General features: G+C 44.4%; 2 protein-coding genes across 2 annotated transcripts; one reads left to right on the forward strand and one right to left on the reverse strand.

The window, feature by feature from the left end:
- Positions 1–894: 894 nt before the first annotated feature.
- Positions 895–5,925, reverse strand: EAE98_002902 (uncharacterized protein; the record flags this gene model as incomplete). The annotated part of the gene is made up of 4 exons (XM_038950522.1): positions 895–4,792; positions 4,848–5,130; positions 5,178–5,571; positions 5,665–5,925. The coding sequence occupies 4 exons, from the start codon at positions 5,923–5,925 to the stop codon at positions 895–897; spliced, it is 4,836 nt and encodes a 1,611-aa protein (XP_038813051.1).
- A 3,276-nt stretch (positions 5,926–9,201) lies between these two features.
- Positions 9,202–15,021, forward strand: EAE98_002903 (uncharacterized protein). The gene is made up of 4 exons (XM_038950523.1): positions 9,202–9,313; positions 9,411–10,137; positions 10,544–14,187; positions 14,238–15,021. Exons 2-4 carry the CDS (start codon positions 9,580–9,582, stop codon positions 14,455–14,457), a joined length of 4,422 nt encoding a protein of 1,473 aa, XP_038813052.1. The 5' UTR covers positions 9,202–9,313; positions 9,411–9,579; the 3' UTR covers positions 14,458–15,021.
- Positions 15,022–15,300: the final 279 nt, after the last annotated feature.

The following is a 15,300-nucleotide window of genomic DNA, read 5'->3' on the forward strand; positions in this document are numbered from 1 at the left end:
TTTCAATTCCAATTCAATTCCAATTCCAATTCCAATCCCAAATCCCAAATTCACAAACAATCAAAACAAACAAACAATTTTCTTAATAACAACAACCAGCAGGAGTAATATGAGTTTAGTAATAACATCACTAGTACTGTCCATAAACTACTCCTATTGTCACCCCCCATATTAACCACACCAACCAACTCAATCCCAGACAAGCCTTTTTTCTCAAAGAAAATGCACCTCTCGTCTCCCTACCCTCAACCAAATGCATGACTACCTTCACAACATTTCCATCACTCATCAGATCTTCTCCGACGAGATCTAAAGGATCCTACCAACTCGCTTAAGAAAAAATCATGCAGTGCAATGCCATGTGCAATCCAACAAAGTCCCATCATATGATAAAGAATTTGACTCGTGAGACAATGCACCGCAACGCCATTAGAAAGAGAAGAAGCAGAAGAGGAAACAAAAAGGTACAAAACACATAAAAAGTCAGAAAGCAATGCAAATGTGATATTTTTCCTTCACCCTTCCTCCATGTCCATCAAAACAACCCCACCAAGCAAGCAAATGAATTATATGCAAGAAGCAACAGTGTATAAATTGCCAAATAAACAGTAATAAAGAGGAACGAAGAAAGAAGGTAGCCGGACCACCAGAACACACAATTTGCTTTAATATCTTCCTCTCCATTCGGTATCTTTATCTTATCCCCTATCCTCATAAATTCATTAAAATGTGGTGGCCATCCCGAATTCTGTCCATGTATGTATATAATTCGACACCCAGCTCAAAATCCCTTCCCTAATGTAAGGAAGCAATCAATCTAAAACAATTAAACAAATATCTTTATCCGAAATCCCAACCCCCAATGTTATTACTACCAAGTCAAAGTGGGTTGACTTAATTCGAAGCTGATACACCGGCATTAGAATCATTTCTACCGCCAGTAGGACTCATAATTCTTTCCGAACCAGTCAAGCTTCCCTTTCTTGATTTAGCTTCTTGCTCTTCGGCATCTAATCGTTTTCTCCAATCTGCAAGACTACCACTTAATTGAGGACCAGTGTCGGCGTCGGATTTGCTAGTAGTAGGTCGTTCCTCGAAATCACCGAAGCCACTAAGTCTATAGTTCTTGTTTGTCGTTTCCCATTGCGTTCGGAGCGTTTCTAATTCCGAGGCAAGACTATCCAAGGCCATGCTATTGCGGTTGTCATTCGCACCACCATACATCGAGGATTCAGAAACCGATTCGTGACCAATTGAGTTTCGTTGGTTTGTAGAAGGAGCTGTCGCTCCAACCATACTATCGAGATTACGTGATTGACGACGGTAATTATCAACCGATGACTCAACTTGATCAAGTAGCAATGAAACCTTTTCCTCAGCGTCTTGAGCACGCTTTTCTAACTGAGCATTTTCTTCTTGCAATTGCTCAAGTTCATGACGTGCTTGTTCACTGCTAGAAGCTAATTGCTTTTCTAAGGCTTCATACTTCTCCCTCAGTTCAGAGTTGCTAGTTTGAGTGTCTTGCAATTCCTTTTGAACATCCGTCAATTGCTTTTCCATTTGCGCAGTAGATGTATTAATCTCAGACTGGAGTGTCTCAATTTGACCAACCAAACCAGCACGTTCACTCTCCCAGTTCGTAGGCGATTTTGTTGCTGTAGATCGTTCCTCGGCAGCCGCGAGCTGTTCCTTCAATCGTGTATTATCTTGCTTGTATCTCGACAATTCGTCCTTCATTCGTTTGAGCATTTTTTCGGTACCCTTTACGTAGTGGACGGCAGATTGATAGTCATTCTCTAATTGACTCAACTTCTCGCGATAAGCACTCTCGGCTTCTTGCTCTCGGCTCTCAAAGGCTTCCTTGGTTTCTTGGTGTAAATGCATACTAGCTGCCAGTTGTTGTTCCAGTTCACGGAGACGTGCCATGTCTGGTGTATTGGAACCCGATTGAGGACTAGACAATCCTCGAGTTCTTGATGCACCTACAGGACTGATACCACGCTCACCAAGAATATCCTTCAAAGTGTTGTGTTGTACGTTGACTGCATTCGTCTCCAACTGTTGGTTAGCAAGCTGATGTTTCATATCAGAGTTAGCAGCTTGGAGTGATTGTGTTTCACGCATATACGCTTGAAGCTGCTTTCGAATAGACATGCCTTCCCGACTTGCCTGCTCTTGATAAGCCTCCAACCCAGCAATGCGTTCTTCGGCACTTCGAAGCTTGTCTGAAGCGGTGTTCGCTGCAGCTTGATATTTACGAACCAAGGCATTAGACGCTTGGACTTGTGCCTCGAGGGCTGAAGCGCGGTCATCTCTGGCAGAATCCTTTGGCGCAAAATCTTTACTACTCGCGACTTTATCGAGGCCAGATAGTACTGCTTCTTTGTGAGTTCGAGCTTCAATTGCATGTTGTTCAGCAATTTCTTCGGCATCTCTCAGACGACGGGTAACAGACTCTAGCTCAGAAGTACGATTTTCGTGCTCAGCTCGCAGCGCAGAGAGTTTTTCTTCGACCGTTTCGCGTAAAGCACGTTCCTCATCAAGTTTTCGTTCCAATAGGTTCTTCATATCGGCGGACGACGTTATGGCTTCTCGGAGCGATTCAAATGTCTCGCTGTGATCCTGCGCAGTGCCCAATATTTCTTTGTGTCGTGCTTCTAACTCATCCTTTTCAGCTTGAATAAGTTGTGCGGCTGCGACGGCTTCTTGACAAACAATCGCCTCTTCCCTGGCTGCAACTTCTAATTCGTGCAACTCTGCTTTGAGAAGTTCAACCTCGGAAGAATTCTGTTGTTTATATGTTTGTAGTTCAGCCATTCGTGATTGTGTGATATTGGCAGTATCCTCGGCGAGTTGTCTTCCACGTTTTTCAGCTTCGAGCTCGGCGGTAAGACTATCCACCTTGTTCTTGAGATCTCGTTGCGAAGCCAGAGCGGCAGCCAATTTCCTACTGATATCTGAAGATCGATCATTTGTCATGGCTTCGATGTCTCTATTCTCGCTGTCGGGCTGTGGCGTGCTACTTTGACTTCCAGCGTGAGCTGCAAGTTTTGCTTTATGATACACCGCTTCATTGATGGCTGCATCTCGTTGCTTTTCGACCTCGGCAATTTGTTTTGCTGCAAGAACCGCTTGTTTGTCGATTGAGCCCTGGACATTCGCTAGTTCTGCTTTCATTGCCAAAAGTGCTTCAATGAGTGGTTTGTCATCGTCATCGAAAGACTCTGCTGCTTTTTGATCTAGCATAGGACTGGTCGAAGGGTTTGGCGTATATCCGGCTTTCCGTGCAAGTTCGAGTTCCGAAGCATACCAGGCATTTCTATTTCTAGCAGCATCTAACTCCTTTAGCAACGTCACAGTTTGAGAACCTCTGGCCGAAGTCCTTCGACTAAGAGGATTACTTGGTTGTCTTGTAGGCGGGGGAGGCGACACTTGACGACTCATAACATCTCTCAAAGAAACATCTGTATTACTATCCACTGAACTTTGACCACGAGGCTGTCTTTGTTTCGACGAGGCTCTCGAGTTCGTGCCACTCGGTTGCTGAGCGTTAGAATCTTGCCTGCTTATTGACTTTGGCGTTTGCTGAGGTTGCCTGGCATCGGAATCTTGCCTTGCTATGGATTTGGCAATTTGTTGGGGTTGTGATTGTGGCGGTGGTTGTGGTTGTGATGGTGGTTGTGATGGGGGCGGAACACCAGCTTGCATCTGGGGAGGAATTTGGTTATGTGATGATTGATGTTCTTGCTGTAAAACACTTTGAAGTGGAGGACGTGGGCCATTGGTGATTGGACTCTCTCGAGCCTGGGGACTTTCTTCCTGTGCAGGCGAGAGTGCTCGTTGCGCCAGAGGAATATTCTCCAATTTGGGGTTTCGCATAGAGGTATCGATAGCAGGACCAAATTGATTGTTGGGTCTCCCTTGCGCTGGAGGACTCTGAGCATTCTGAGGACCTTGAGGACCTTGAGGACCTTGAGGACCTTGAGAGCCCTGTGAGCCTTGTGGACCTTGTGGACCCTGGGGACCTCTGGGGCCTCTACCATTAGGACCGGCATTAGGACCTCGAGGATTTGGTACTTGCTGTTGTGGTGGTGGACCAGGCTGTCCCATTGATGCCCTAGGTAGTTTCGAACCAGGTTGTGGGCCCTGGGGTTGAGCTGAACCAGGAGCGACGCCGTTGGAATCGTTACCGTTCACATTTGGTTGTCCTCCATTTCGACTATTTGCGCCCTCTCTTGGTGGGCCGTTATTTTTCTTTGGCTCTGGTAATGCGGAATTTTCCCTAGAGCCCATGTTTCGGGGTCCCAGTCCACTCTTCTCACCTGCACTTGGACGTCTACCCCCAGGCACACGTTCATTAACAGCACCTTGTTGAGACTGTTGGGATGATTGCTGATCATTGGGATATCGAATTTTGCTTGTGTCGAGGACGTAAACGGTTGCAAGATCTTGAGCTTCGCGAGTTGCTGTGCTTGGTTCCCCAGCAAGAACAATGATTTGTTTGCCATACGCCGTCATACTGTGTCCAGAACGCGGGGAAGGTGACGGCCCCATATTCTGAAAGGTATACCAACGCCTGGATGAGATTCTGAATGCTGCTAAATCGCCTAGATCTGCACCTTCTTCAGTTCGACCACCGAAAATATACATTACATCGTCGACAATCGCAGCGGCATGGCCCTCTCGAGGAGCTGGAATATATCCAATACAATCCAGTTGAGTCCATGCATTAGTGATCGGATCGTAGCACCAAACATCATTAAACCATTGAAAGCCATTAGTTCCTCCAAATCTAAAAGAATCAGTAGTCGTTCAGGCTATCAGCTGTTTCGTTGTTATAAACTTACAGGAAAAGCTTCTCATTGAAAGTGACCACAGAATGGTTTGTCCTAGCTGGGGGTATCTGTCCGACAGGAGGTCCACCTTCATCACTATTCTTTATAAGCATTTCCCATCTATTTGTCGGAATTTGCAATTGATTCAAGTCAAATGCAACCAGATCATTCATAAAATATCCCTCGACTTGACCACCAAAGACATAGATTTTTGAGCCCAAAATGTTCAGTGAGTGCCCATATCTTCCGGCCGGTCTCGGTCCCGCTGGGACAGCTCTCGACCATTGTCTCGTAGCTAATAATCCTTTAGCATGTTTCCCATATGTGGCCGGGTTGACTTACAAGTATTCAAGAGGTATAGAGTTTCATCTAGAACATCAGAATCCTCCATCTTGGTATCTCCTCCATATACAATAAATGCATTTCCCACCAATAAACTCGCATGGCCGACTCTTGGCCCTGGACCTTCAGATGTAGTGCCCAATGGGTAGCATGCCATATTTGCACCCGCTTCTACCATCCATAAATCACCCTTTACTGTTGAGCTGTTAATGAGACCTCCCATGAGGTATATCTCACCCTCTTTCGAGGCCATGGAATTGACAGCGGCGCCATATCGAGGAAAAGGAGGAGGATGATTAGTTGTATATGTTATTCTTCGCTGCGACCATGGGTATAATGAGGAATTAGGATTTGAATTCATTGACTGTGTTGGCGGCGGCGCGCCGTTTCGCAACTATACGCAGACATCATCAATCAGTATTTGGATCCAATCTCAGTATAGTAATTGCGATCTGCGAAATTCAGAAAAATATTGCCAATCACTTACCGCGAGATCCTGCGCTTGCTCTGGGTTTGGTCCTCGTCGTCCGTTTAATTGTTCGGGACTTGGCGTCGCTGGATTGCCTCCTTGCAGCGACGTAATGGAATTATTGACACTACTCGAAGGGGTCGTCGTCCTCTCAGCTTGTTGCGGCATACGGCCTTTCTCGCTCTGGAGGGATGATTGTGAACCGGGTGCCCCATTGCCGCCATCTCTCAAGGCTTGAGCCTTATCTGCATTCTTTTTGCTCTTGAAGAGGAATGCCATCGTGCCATTCGAGGCCAACCACTTTCACTTCTTCCCAATGCCGGCAGCGCAAGTGGATAAATGTTTTCTTTTCGACGAGATAGCGAATTCGTTTAATACAAACGATTGTTGTTTATGTTTGAGAAATTCGAGATTATTATTAAACTTGGTTTGGAAAGTCTCAGGAAAAGGGATTAAGTCTGAGCCAATGTCCAGGGTTCTTGCTGTTTAGAAATGGCTGGGATTTGGGAGTGTTGGTGGTTATTTTTATTTTATGGGATTTAATTCAAAGTTTCTATCAAGTAAAAAACAATATGAATGTGAATGTGAATATGAATCGTAAACAATCGAATAATGTATTGGATGATTCGAAGCGCAAGAACGGTATTGATGGGGAAGAAGGAGAAGAGGTAGGAAAAAGCTCGGAATAGTATTAAAGTATTGTGGTGATGATGAAAATGGGGGAGATGGGGAGAATGATGATGGCATGGAATGGAATGAATGGGATGAGATGAGATGGGATGGGATGAGATGGGACGAGATGGGACAGGATGGGATAGGATGTGATGTGATAGTTTCTCTATTCCAAGACAAACTCTGTTGAGGGAGGGTCAATTGGAAGTATGATGAGTGAGTGAAGGATGGTGAGTTGGGTTGAGTTGAGGTGAGGTGAGTTGAATTGAGTTGAATTGAGTTGAGTCTCCTGTTCGTATCTCTACTCCGTCCAAGTAAATTTTATCGCTTGACCTGCCTGACCTGATCTTGGAAGCCCTGCCTCGACAGAAGTACCTAGAATAGGTAGTATCTCATATGTGCCTGCAGCTACCTAGAGGCTAGGAGTAATATACAACAAGTTCAACCAGCAGAACCACCAACTCCAAAAGTATAAAATATGACCACCTTGTAACTAATTGCCTGCTCCTCCGTACAGCATGGTCATACGCCTTGTTTTATCTTTCAGGTACCAAAGAACCACAATTTTGGAATGAGATGGACCAGGGGTTGAGATCCAATCCTGACAATACCCTGACAATGAATACATTCGTCAAATGGTGTGCAAATAAAGGCTTAATATTGACGTGGGAGAAAGTGTATTGTGATTATGTACCTGCCTAGTCGCTGTTGTGGTAAGAGAGATGGGAAAGGGGGAAACGGTTAACGTTGAGATTACCCTTGCCATTACCCTTTTCCCCCTTCCCTAGAGCCATATCAATTTGGCTTGTCTTATATGAAGAGGATGAGAATCAGATTGGTGGAAAAGAGACTGAGTCAAAATTCCCAAGTTCTGCAGCCTCCGCGTCTGTACATCCGTTCCGTATCATATTCATATATGGATATGTACGGAGTACGAAGCTAATCTATGTACGAAGTATGTAGGTACCTTTCTGCGATATATAGCTGGTCCCTAGTCCCTAGTCCCTAGTCCCCAGTAAAGTCTTTCTCTTCTTTTCCTGCTGAACGTTTCCCACACTTCTCTATGATATGTACATATGTACGATGTACGATGGATGTATGATGTACAATGTAGGATTTCTAATACATACCTACCTCATCGTTCACGTCCAGCCATTGTCATGTACCCCTGACTCTGGACCATTTCCCCTTCATTTCTGTTCCACTCATCATCTTCTCATTCATGCGCACCTTACTCAATCCGATCGACGGTTGGAAGTTTCATTTCATACCCAAGTAATTTATGGGTAGGGCTATCAAATTAAGTATCGACATTTGAGGCCCTTGCTTCTGCTTCCTATGCATTCGGACTACCGTGAAAATAGAGATAAATCTTTCATGTTTCCTTTTACTTACTCGTCATCTTTTCTCCAGATACGTAGAATCCTATTTAATCCTTCTCGAACAATTGATGGAATCTCTGAAGGGGGTCCACGATGAAGGGGTTGAATCGTAGCTACAAAATATGTCGGCACCCGCTTGATTAGTATGCAGCAATGCCTCCAATTCGACTTATCCAGCCAACCAGATATCTCATACGAAGGCGATCATCTATTCATGATCCCGGATTAGCAGTGCGTCGGTTTCCATCGTTGCAATAGGTAGACAGAAGATTTGTTCGGTCAAATACATTTGCTTTCCTATAGGTCCAATCACGGCTGGGCGTTTGATCTTGAACCATCCGGCTGCATGCTGTCATATTTCTTACATCCTCATTCAACAAATGAGAAGAGATAAAGATCTGGGCGATGCAGTGGCGATGTATCCACGAGATCGATAAATAAACTTTTTGACCATCCTACGCTTCTGCTTCTCTGTGCAGTACCATTTTGAGATCTTTTCAAGCTGTGGAGGATCCGGGGCAACGGTTACACTACCTATCCTCATGAAAATCAAATCCCTCTATCTTCGTCTAATGCTCACTTTGGAGAAGAAACAGAATATGTAACATATGATTGGAGGTGTAATGTTTGGGGGTTCAGACTTCTGGCGGCTAAAATCCTTTGAAAATTGTTTGACAGATGACCTACATATTGCGTACAATTCTAGCAATCCATGGTAGAGAGGGTGATCCCCCAAGGACATAAAGATCTCTTCTGGAACAAGGCGATGAATATAGGTACTGAATGGTACAACGATTCTCATGTTTCTTCCTTGGTAAACCGAAACACTGGGTGATAGGTAACAATCAGATCTCCTTTGCGCACCTAAAATATTCCGGTCACAATAACTTGCATCGTGCATGAAATATGCGAAATCCACAACCAGAATCGATGGAGCGATTGATAGTAGTTTAGTGGAATGGAAAGCTGGAGAGTTGAGCAAATTGAGAATGCAGTACAACATTGTATCAGGTCAATCTTCCGATGGATTGGGAAGGGAAGAAAGGGGGGGGTCAAGTGAAGTCGAGAGTTTGCTTGATAAACTTTGGAAATTTCAACAGTGAGTCGATATATATATATATATATAAATATATATGATTTGAGATTCAGCGGTTCTTTCAACCTGGGTACACCTCATCCCCATCTCTGTATAGGTACCTAGCATCACCATCTCCTGCATCATGACATCCATCCTCGAGCCATCTTATCAATTTTGAGCCACAACGACAAGCTCCAGCTACCCGACCCGTGTACATGCTTAGTCAGCCACGAGCTGGCTAAAAATCCACATCAGCCACGTTATATTGTGGCGTCGGTACATAGAGCGGGATCTCGGTTGTGCTAAGTCCAATTTGTAAGGCGGTCATTCTATTACATTCAAATATTCCCAGCTCGTGACATCTCGTTTCAAGGTATGATAGTGATAAAAGATACCTACTGCTACTTTCACAACTCACAGGTACATAGGTACTCTCCGTACATAGATATTTATTTCGATTCACTCGAATATATATAATTCTGCCTCCACTCGAAATTGATCTTTCAACCTCGTGGTATTATATAATTCACCAATTGTACGTCATTTAGTAATCGCCACTGAACTGTTGGTTCTCTTGATCCACGCGTCTGATTGTTTTTTGATGTAAATTCCCGCCTAACGGTCATTATTAGATTCACAGATACAGATTATCTTTCTAGAAGACCTTCAACCAACTCATCGCGAGGCCTTACCGAAACCTCGACCGCCCTCTCGACCGCCTCAATTTATTCATTTTTCGACTTTCAAGTATCCAATGAGCAATTAGTGTTTGAAGAATGGTAATTTTTCCCATTTAAGATCATGACAGCAGTTGCCGTTCAGCATGGAGCTCCCCGCCAACAACACAATCTACACCGATCAAATCCCACTCCAAATTTAAATTCACCTTCAGGTCAACAACCTCAACCTCAACCTCAAAACCATACGTTTGCCACTGTGCCGAACTCACAACAACTGCCACATTCGAGTCCGGCAATGAATGGTATGAATGGCACGTTAGGAACCATGAATTCGAGGCATACTGTTAGCAATGATCCAATACAGCCTGTCAACGGCGTAGAAGCTGGATCTGCATATGCGCCGGCGAACTTGGATCGCATCAATGGTACATCGCAGAATGGATCAAGCACACGGCCAACAACTTCGACTGGAGCTACTGCAGAATCATCACAAGATGATTCGGAGCCAGATAAAATACGGCGCAGACCAGCTGCACTGCTTCAAAGATCCAAGAGTGATTATGGTCCGAGAGGTGAAGATGCAAATGTAGATATGGAAGAAGATATACAAGATTGGGGAGAAAGGCACGGTTTTGGAACTAATTATGCATCTGAAGAGTATGTTTCGCAACTAGCAAACGTAAGTTGTTCTTTCCTTCAATGATGGTATCTCGGTCCGGCATCAGTCTACCAAACCTTTGAATATGCCACTATTTCAACCCGACAACCCCTGGACCTAAGCAGATTTTTATCTTATATATATCATAACGTCCTTTTCTTTCCGAAGCATGGATGATTATTTTGATGTTTGGAGTTTAAGTTACTCTTTTGTTGAAAGCTTCGATTTTTTCTCGCCCGTAGCAAACGAAGATTGGGAAGGCGCAGACTATTTCTGTGAGGAACGCGAATATGTGATTGCAGTCTCAAACAACGGCTCAGCGTCCCGTCGAGCGCAACATCACCGCGTTCAATCTTCATTGGGCTGGGCGCTTGGAGTTGACTATGTGGACCTAGGCTTAGAAACCAGTACTGACATTGTACAACAGAACTGGTACATGTACTTTACGGATAAGCGACACGAGACGACGGGCAACCCTAAATCACTGGGATATGAGCTTCAGGATTGGCGGATGAAGGATCGTCTAAAAACCGTATCTGCAGCATTAGCAATATGCCTAAATATTGGAGTCGAACCACCCGATCAACTGAAGACTACACCTGGTGCAAAGTTGGAGGCTTGGCAGGATCCTTCACATCCTCCTGTGCAAAAGGCTCTGGAGACGATTGGAAAATCTTTACAAGCCCAATACGAGACATTGGCCATTCGAACAAGATACAAGCAATATTTGGATCCATCCGTTGAAGAGACGAAGAAATTCTGCATATCACTCCGTCGGAATGCTAAAGAAGAACGAGTTCTCTTCCATTACAATGGTCATGGTGTTCCAAAGCCTACTTCATCTGGGGAGATTTGGGTCTTTAACAAGAACTACACGCAGTACATTCCAGTTTCATTGTACGATCTACAAACATGGCTACAAGCACCGACGTTCTTCGTTTGGGACTGTTCAGATTCGGGCAACATCTTGAATAACTTTCATCGCTTTGTGGACAAGCATGAACAAGAAGAGCTTGAAAACTCGAAAAAAGATCCAAATTATGTAGTTACAAACTATAAGCCTTACATTCACCTGGCAGCATGTGGAATTAAGGAAAACCTACCTACAAATCCTCTGCTCCCTGCTGATGTCTTCACAGCATGCCTGACTACCCCTATTGAAATGGCCTTGTGGTTTTTTGTTTTACAAAACCCTCTTCCATCACAAGTTTCACCAGAGCGAGCCAAAAAACTTCCTGGTAGACTGCAAGAAAGGCGCACCCCTCTGGGAGAGCTGAACTGGATCTTTACAGCCATTACGGATACTATAGCTTGGACCACTCTCCCTAGACCCTTGTTTAGGAAGTTCTTCAGACAAGATTTGATGGTCGCAGCTTTATTCAGAAACTTTTTGTTAGCGCAGAGAATCATGTCAGCTTATGGATGCCACCCACAATCATACCCGCAACTACCAGACACCCATCAACATTCTCTTTGGGAAAGTTGGGATTTGGCCGTGGAAATGGCTTTGGCTCAATTGCCGTCGCTGGAGATGAAGGAGTCTGGGCAACTTCCAGATTATGAATTCCAGAACTCCAGTTTCTTCACGGAACAACTCACAGCATTTGAGGTTTATCTAACGCAGGGTGCTGTAACTCACAAAGCTCCCGACCAGCTCCCAGTTGTTCTCCAGGTTCTCCTCAGTCAGCAGCATCGAGTACGAGCTTTGATACTGTTAGGGAAGTTTCTTGACATGGGTCCTTGGGCAGTAAACCTTGCTTTGAGCATAGGTATCTTTCCATATGTTTTAAAATTGTTACAATCAGCCGCGGCAGAATTGAAACCCGTGATGGTATTTATCTGGACTCGTGTTCTCGCTGTTGATCTCACATGTCAACAAGATTTGTTGAAAGATAGTGGCTACAACTACTTCTCAAGTATTTTGAAACCCAATGAAGGTCTTCCAGTAGTGGATAGCCTTGAACACAAAGCTATGTGTGCGTTTATTCTAGCCATGCTCTGCAATGGTTACAAGCAAGGTCAAAATGTCTGCAACCAAACAGATATCATGACTTACTGTTTAACACACTTGCAGAATGCAGACAACCCACTTTTGCGACAATGGGCGTGTCTATGTATCAGTCAGCTTTGGAATGATCTCCCTGAAGCGAAATGGCGGGGTATCAGAGAGAATGCACCTGCAAAATTATCCGGTCTGGTTCGCGATGTATGCTGCGAAGTCAGAGCTGCCATGTTATACGCCATGACAACTTTTCTGGGAATCCCCGACCTGACAGATGAGGTTGCTCGAAATGAGGAGTCAATATCGTGGACCGTCATAGAACTAGCAAATGATGGAAACGCCATGGTCCGCAAAGAACTGCTGGTATATTTCTCTAAGTTTATACATCGATATGAGAGTAAGTTCTGGGTAGTGGCATTCGAACAGCTACAGGAGGAACGAGAGTATAGACAATCCCCTCCTCTCGACGATGGAAATGACCACAAAATGGGATTGCACTATGCTCGTATGGATAACAGAAATAAGGATGGTACCATCAAAGCCACAGCTCAGGGCTTGTCTCACAATTCCATTTTTGCTGTGGTTTGGAAACACGTTCTAATAATGGCAATCGATCCACATCCCGAAGTTCAGCGGAATGCAACCATTATTGTGGATGCTCTCCATATCTCACTCCTTCGCTCACCAGTTGGCGCTGCAGCCCGTAAACTGTTTGATGACATAAGTCGAATTTCAGCAAAACCAAAGGCAGCAAAATCACATACGTCTGAGACAAGACCCAGTACACCAACGCGACAAGATACTTTGTCAAGCACACAGTCGAGTCAGCAAGGCTTACTTAAAAGAACAGCTAGTTACCTGTTTACCCTGCCTTTCGGTGGTTCTACTGGTGAAGTGACACCACCTGACTCAACCGGAAGATCTGGTTTGAAGTCACCTGGCCTAAATCGGAATTCTTTGCCAACGCGATCACGTCTCCCGCCAGACTTTAACTCTCCACCGGAGCAGAATGATATCGCATCGACCCCAGGCACATATCATGCAGCAAATGAGCCAACATCAGGCGGTTTTCAACCTCGAAACCTGTCGGAACCATGTACCATCCCATTGGAAAGTACTTTCCTAGAATGGTCGATTGAATACTTCCGCGAACCCCAGATGAAACCAAACGAAGCTGAGGAGCCTGGAAGTACTGATTATAACGAACGACTTTGGAGACGATCGAGGAATGAAGCAATTCTACGCGATACTCAACCCCAGAAAGAAATTGCCGGTAATGGCAAATGGACGCACGCTACTGGATTTTTCAATAACTCTAGCCAACCGACGAAAATGACTCTCCATCAATTTGAAGATCATCTTGCCGTGTCTGATGATCGCGACACGATTTGTGTTTGGGACTGGAAGAAGCAAGACCGCCTTAGTCGATTTTCAAATGGTAATCCGGAAGGTTCCAGGATTAGTGATCTGCAATTTATCAATGAGGACGATCAAGCCTTTTTGTTGACGGGGTCTTCAGATGGTGTTATTCGTATTTATAGGAATTATGACTCCGACAAAAAGATTGAGGTTGCTTCGGCATGGAGGGCTTTGACGCATCTTGTCCCAAGTAACGTCAACTCTGGTATGGTATTTGACTGGCAACAAGTTACTGGAAAACTCCTGGTAGCCGGTGATGTAAAGGTGATCAGAGTGTGGGCTGCGGCGCCAGAGCTTTGTGTTGTTGATATCAATGCTCGCTCCGGCTCTTGTGTCACGTCTTTGACTTCTGATCAAATGACAGGTAATGTTTTCGTGGCAGGTTTTGGTGATGGTGCCATAAGAGTATTTGACGCTAGAAACAAGCCACAAGAAGCTATGGTTAAGAAATGGAAAGATGAATCTGACAGGGTATGGATCAAGAGTGTGCATATGCAACGAGGTGGTCAAAGAGAGCTTCTCTCCGCCAGTCGCAACGGTAAAGTTAAACTTTGGGACATTCGAATGGACAAACCACTACGAGTTATTCAGGCTACAAAGGATACTCTACGTACTGCAAGCACTCATGAACATCTTCCAGTATTTGCTGTGTAAGTCTACTTCCTTTCTCTCTCCTTGAAGAATACTAATTTATCTGTAGTGGCACTGGAAATCATACAGTCAAGGTTTTCAATTTCGATGGCAGAGAGCTCTCAAGAGTGGAGCCATACTCGAGCTTCTTACATCAAGCTCGTCAATCACCCATTTCAGCTACGGCTTTCCATCCGCATCGTATGATGTTAGCTTGTGCTGCTAGAGGCGATAATCACATAAATCTGTTCTCATGTGCGGAGCGAAAAGTGCCATCAACGGAGTATTGATCTGATGGTTGAGGTAGGACATGTTCTTTCAAGATTAGCTTAATGGATTGATAAGCTAGAGCGAGTCTTGATCAATTATCACATTGTACGGTGTATCGGGAGTTGGGGTATATAAATTAAATGCATAATAGCGTTGCATAAATTCATTGGGCAAGTAGGATTTTGAGGGTGTCATACTTCCAACGGAAGCTTTGAGGGTTAATTGATATTTTTCCTGGCGTTTGGGGGCTACATCATGGATTGGTTTGAACTTAATTGGCATGCATGTCCCCGCATGGTTTGGGTTTTTGGCCTGGGTTTAGTATTCACTTGCATTTACCTAGCTAGATTGATATTGGCTAGATTGGAGATATGGAGAAAGTGCAATGGAAGAAGCAAGGATAGAATTATTCTGGCCTTGACTTCTTTTTGATGATGCCCGTGGTAATGATTAATAGTGGACGTTTGCTGTTTGTATTTATGCATGTATGTATGTAGAACTTTGGGGGCTGTTTTCAATTTACATATTATGTCAATTTTTTTTGGGTTGAGATTTTGAGAGAGGTTGAGAGAAAGGTGCGATGTGTGATGTTGATGTTGTGCAATCTGAGGAATTTTGTGGCGTGATGAGTATATCGTGTTTTCTATCTGAGTTTGTGTATCTCGAGGTATTGAATTGGTTGGAGATTGGATCGTTGGTTGACTTGATGCTAGATGGAATCTTTGATTTCGTTTGTGAAGATTTTGAGATGTTGTGTTTTGGTAGGTAGGTGATTGTTTGTGGGAGGGAGGGGAGAGGAGGGTGGTGATATATGGGTGAGGTTTGGAGAGGGGGTGGAGGGAGGGTGTATGTGGATTAGGGGG

This window comes from Botrytis deweyae, assembly GCF_014898535.1.
Source record: "Botrytis deweyae strain B1 chromosome Unknown BDEW_005, whole genome shotgun sequence".
Lineage (NCBI taxonomy): Eukaryota > Fungi > Ascomycota > Leotiomycetes > Helotiales > Sclerotiniaceae > Botrytis > Botrytis deweyae.

Coding starts and splice junctions, on each gene's coding strand:
- EAE98_002903 (XM_038950523.1), top strand. CDS start 9,580: ATGACAGCAGTTGCCGTTCAGCATGGAGCTCCCCGCCAACAACACAAT. Junction 10,138..10,543: donor ATGTTTCGCAACTAGCAAAC/GTAAGTTGTTCT, acceptor ATTGTACAACAG/AACTGGTACATGTACTTTAC. Junction 14,188..14,237: donor CATCTTCCAGTATTTGCTGT/GTAAGTCTACTT, acceptor ATTTATCTGTAG/TGGCACTGGAAATCATACAG.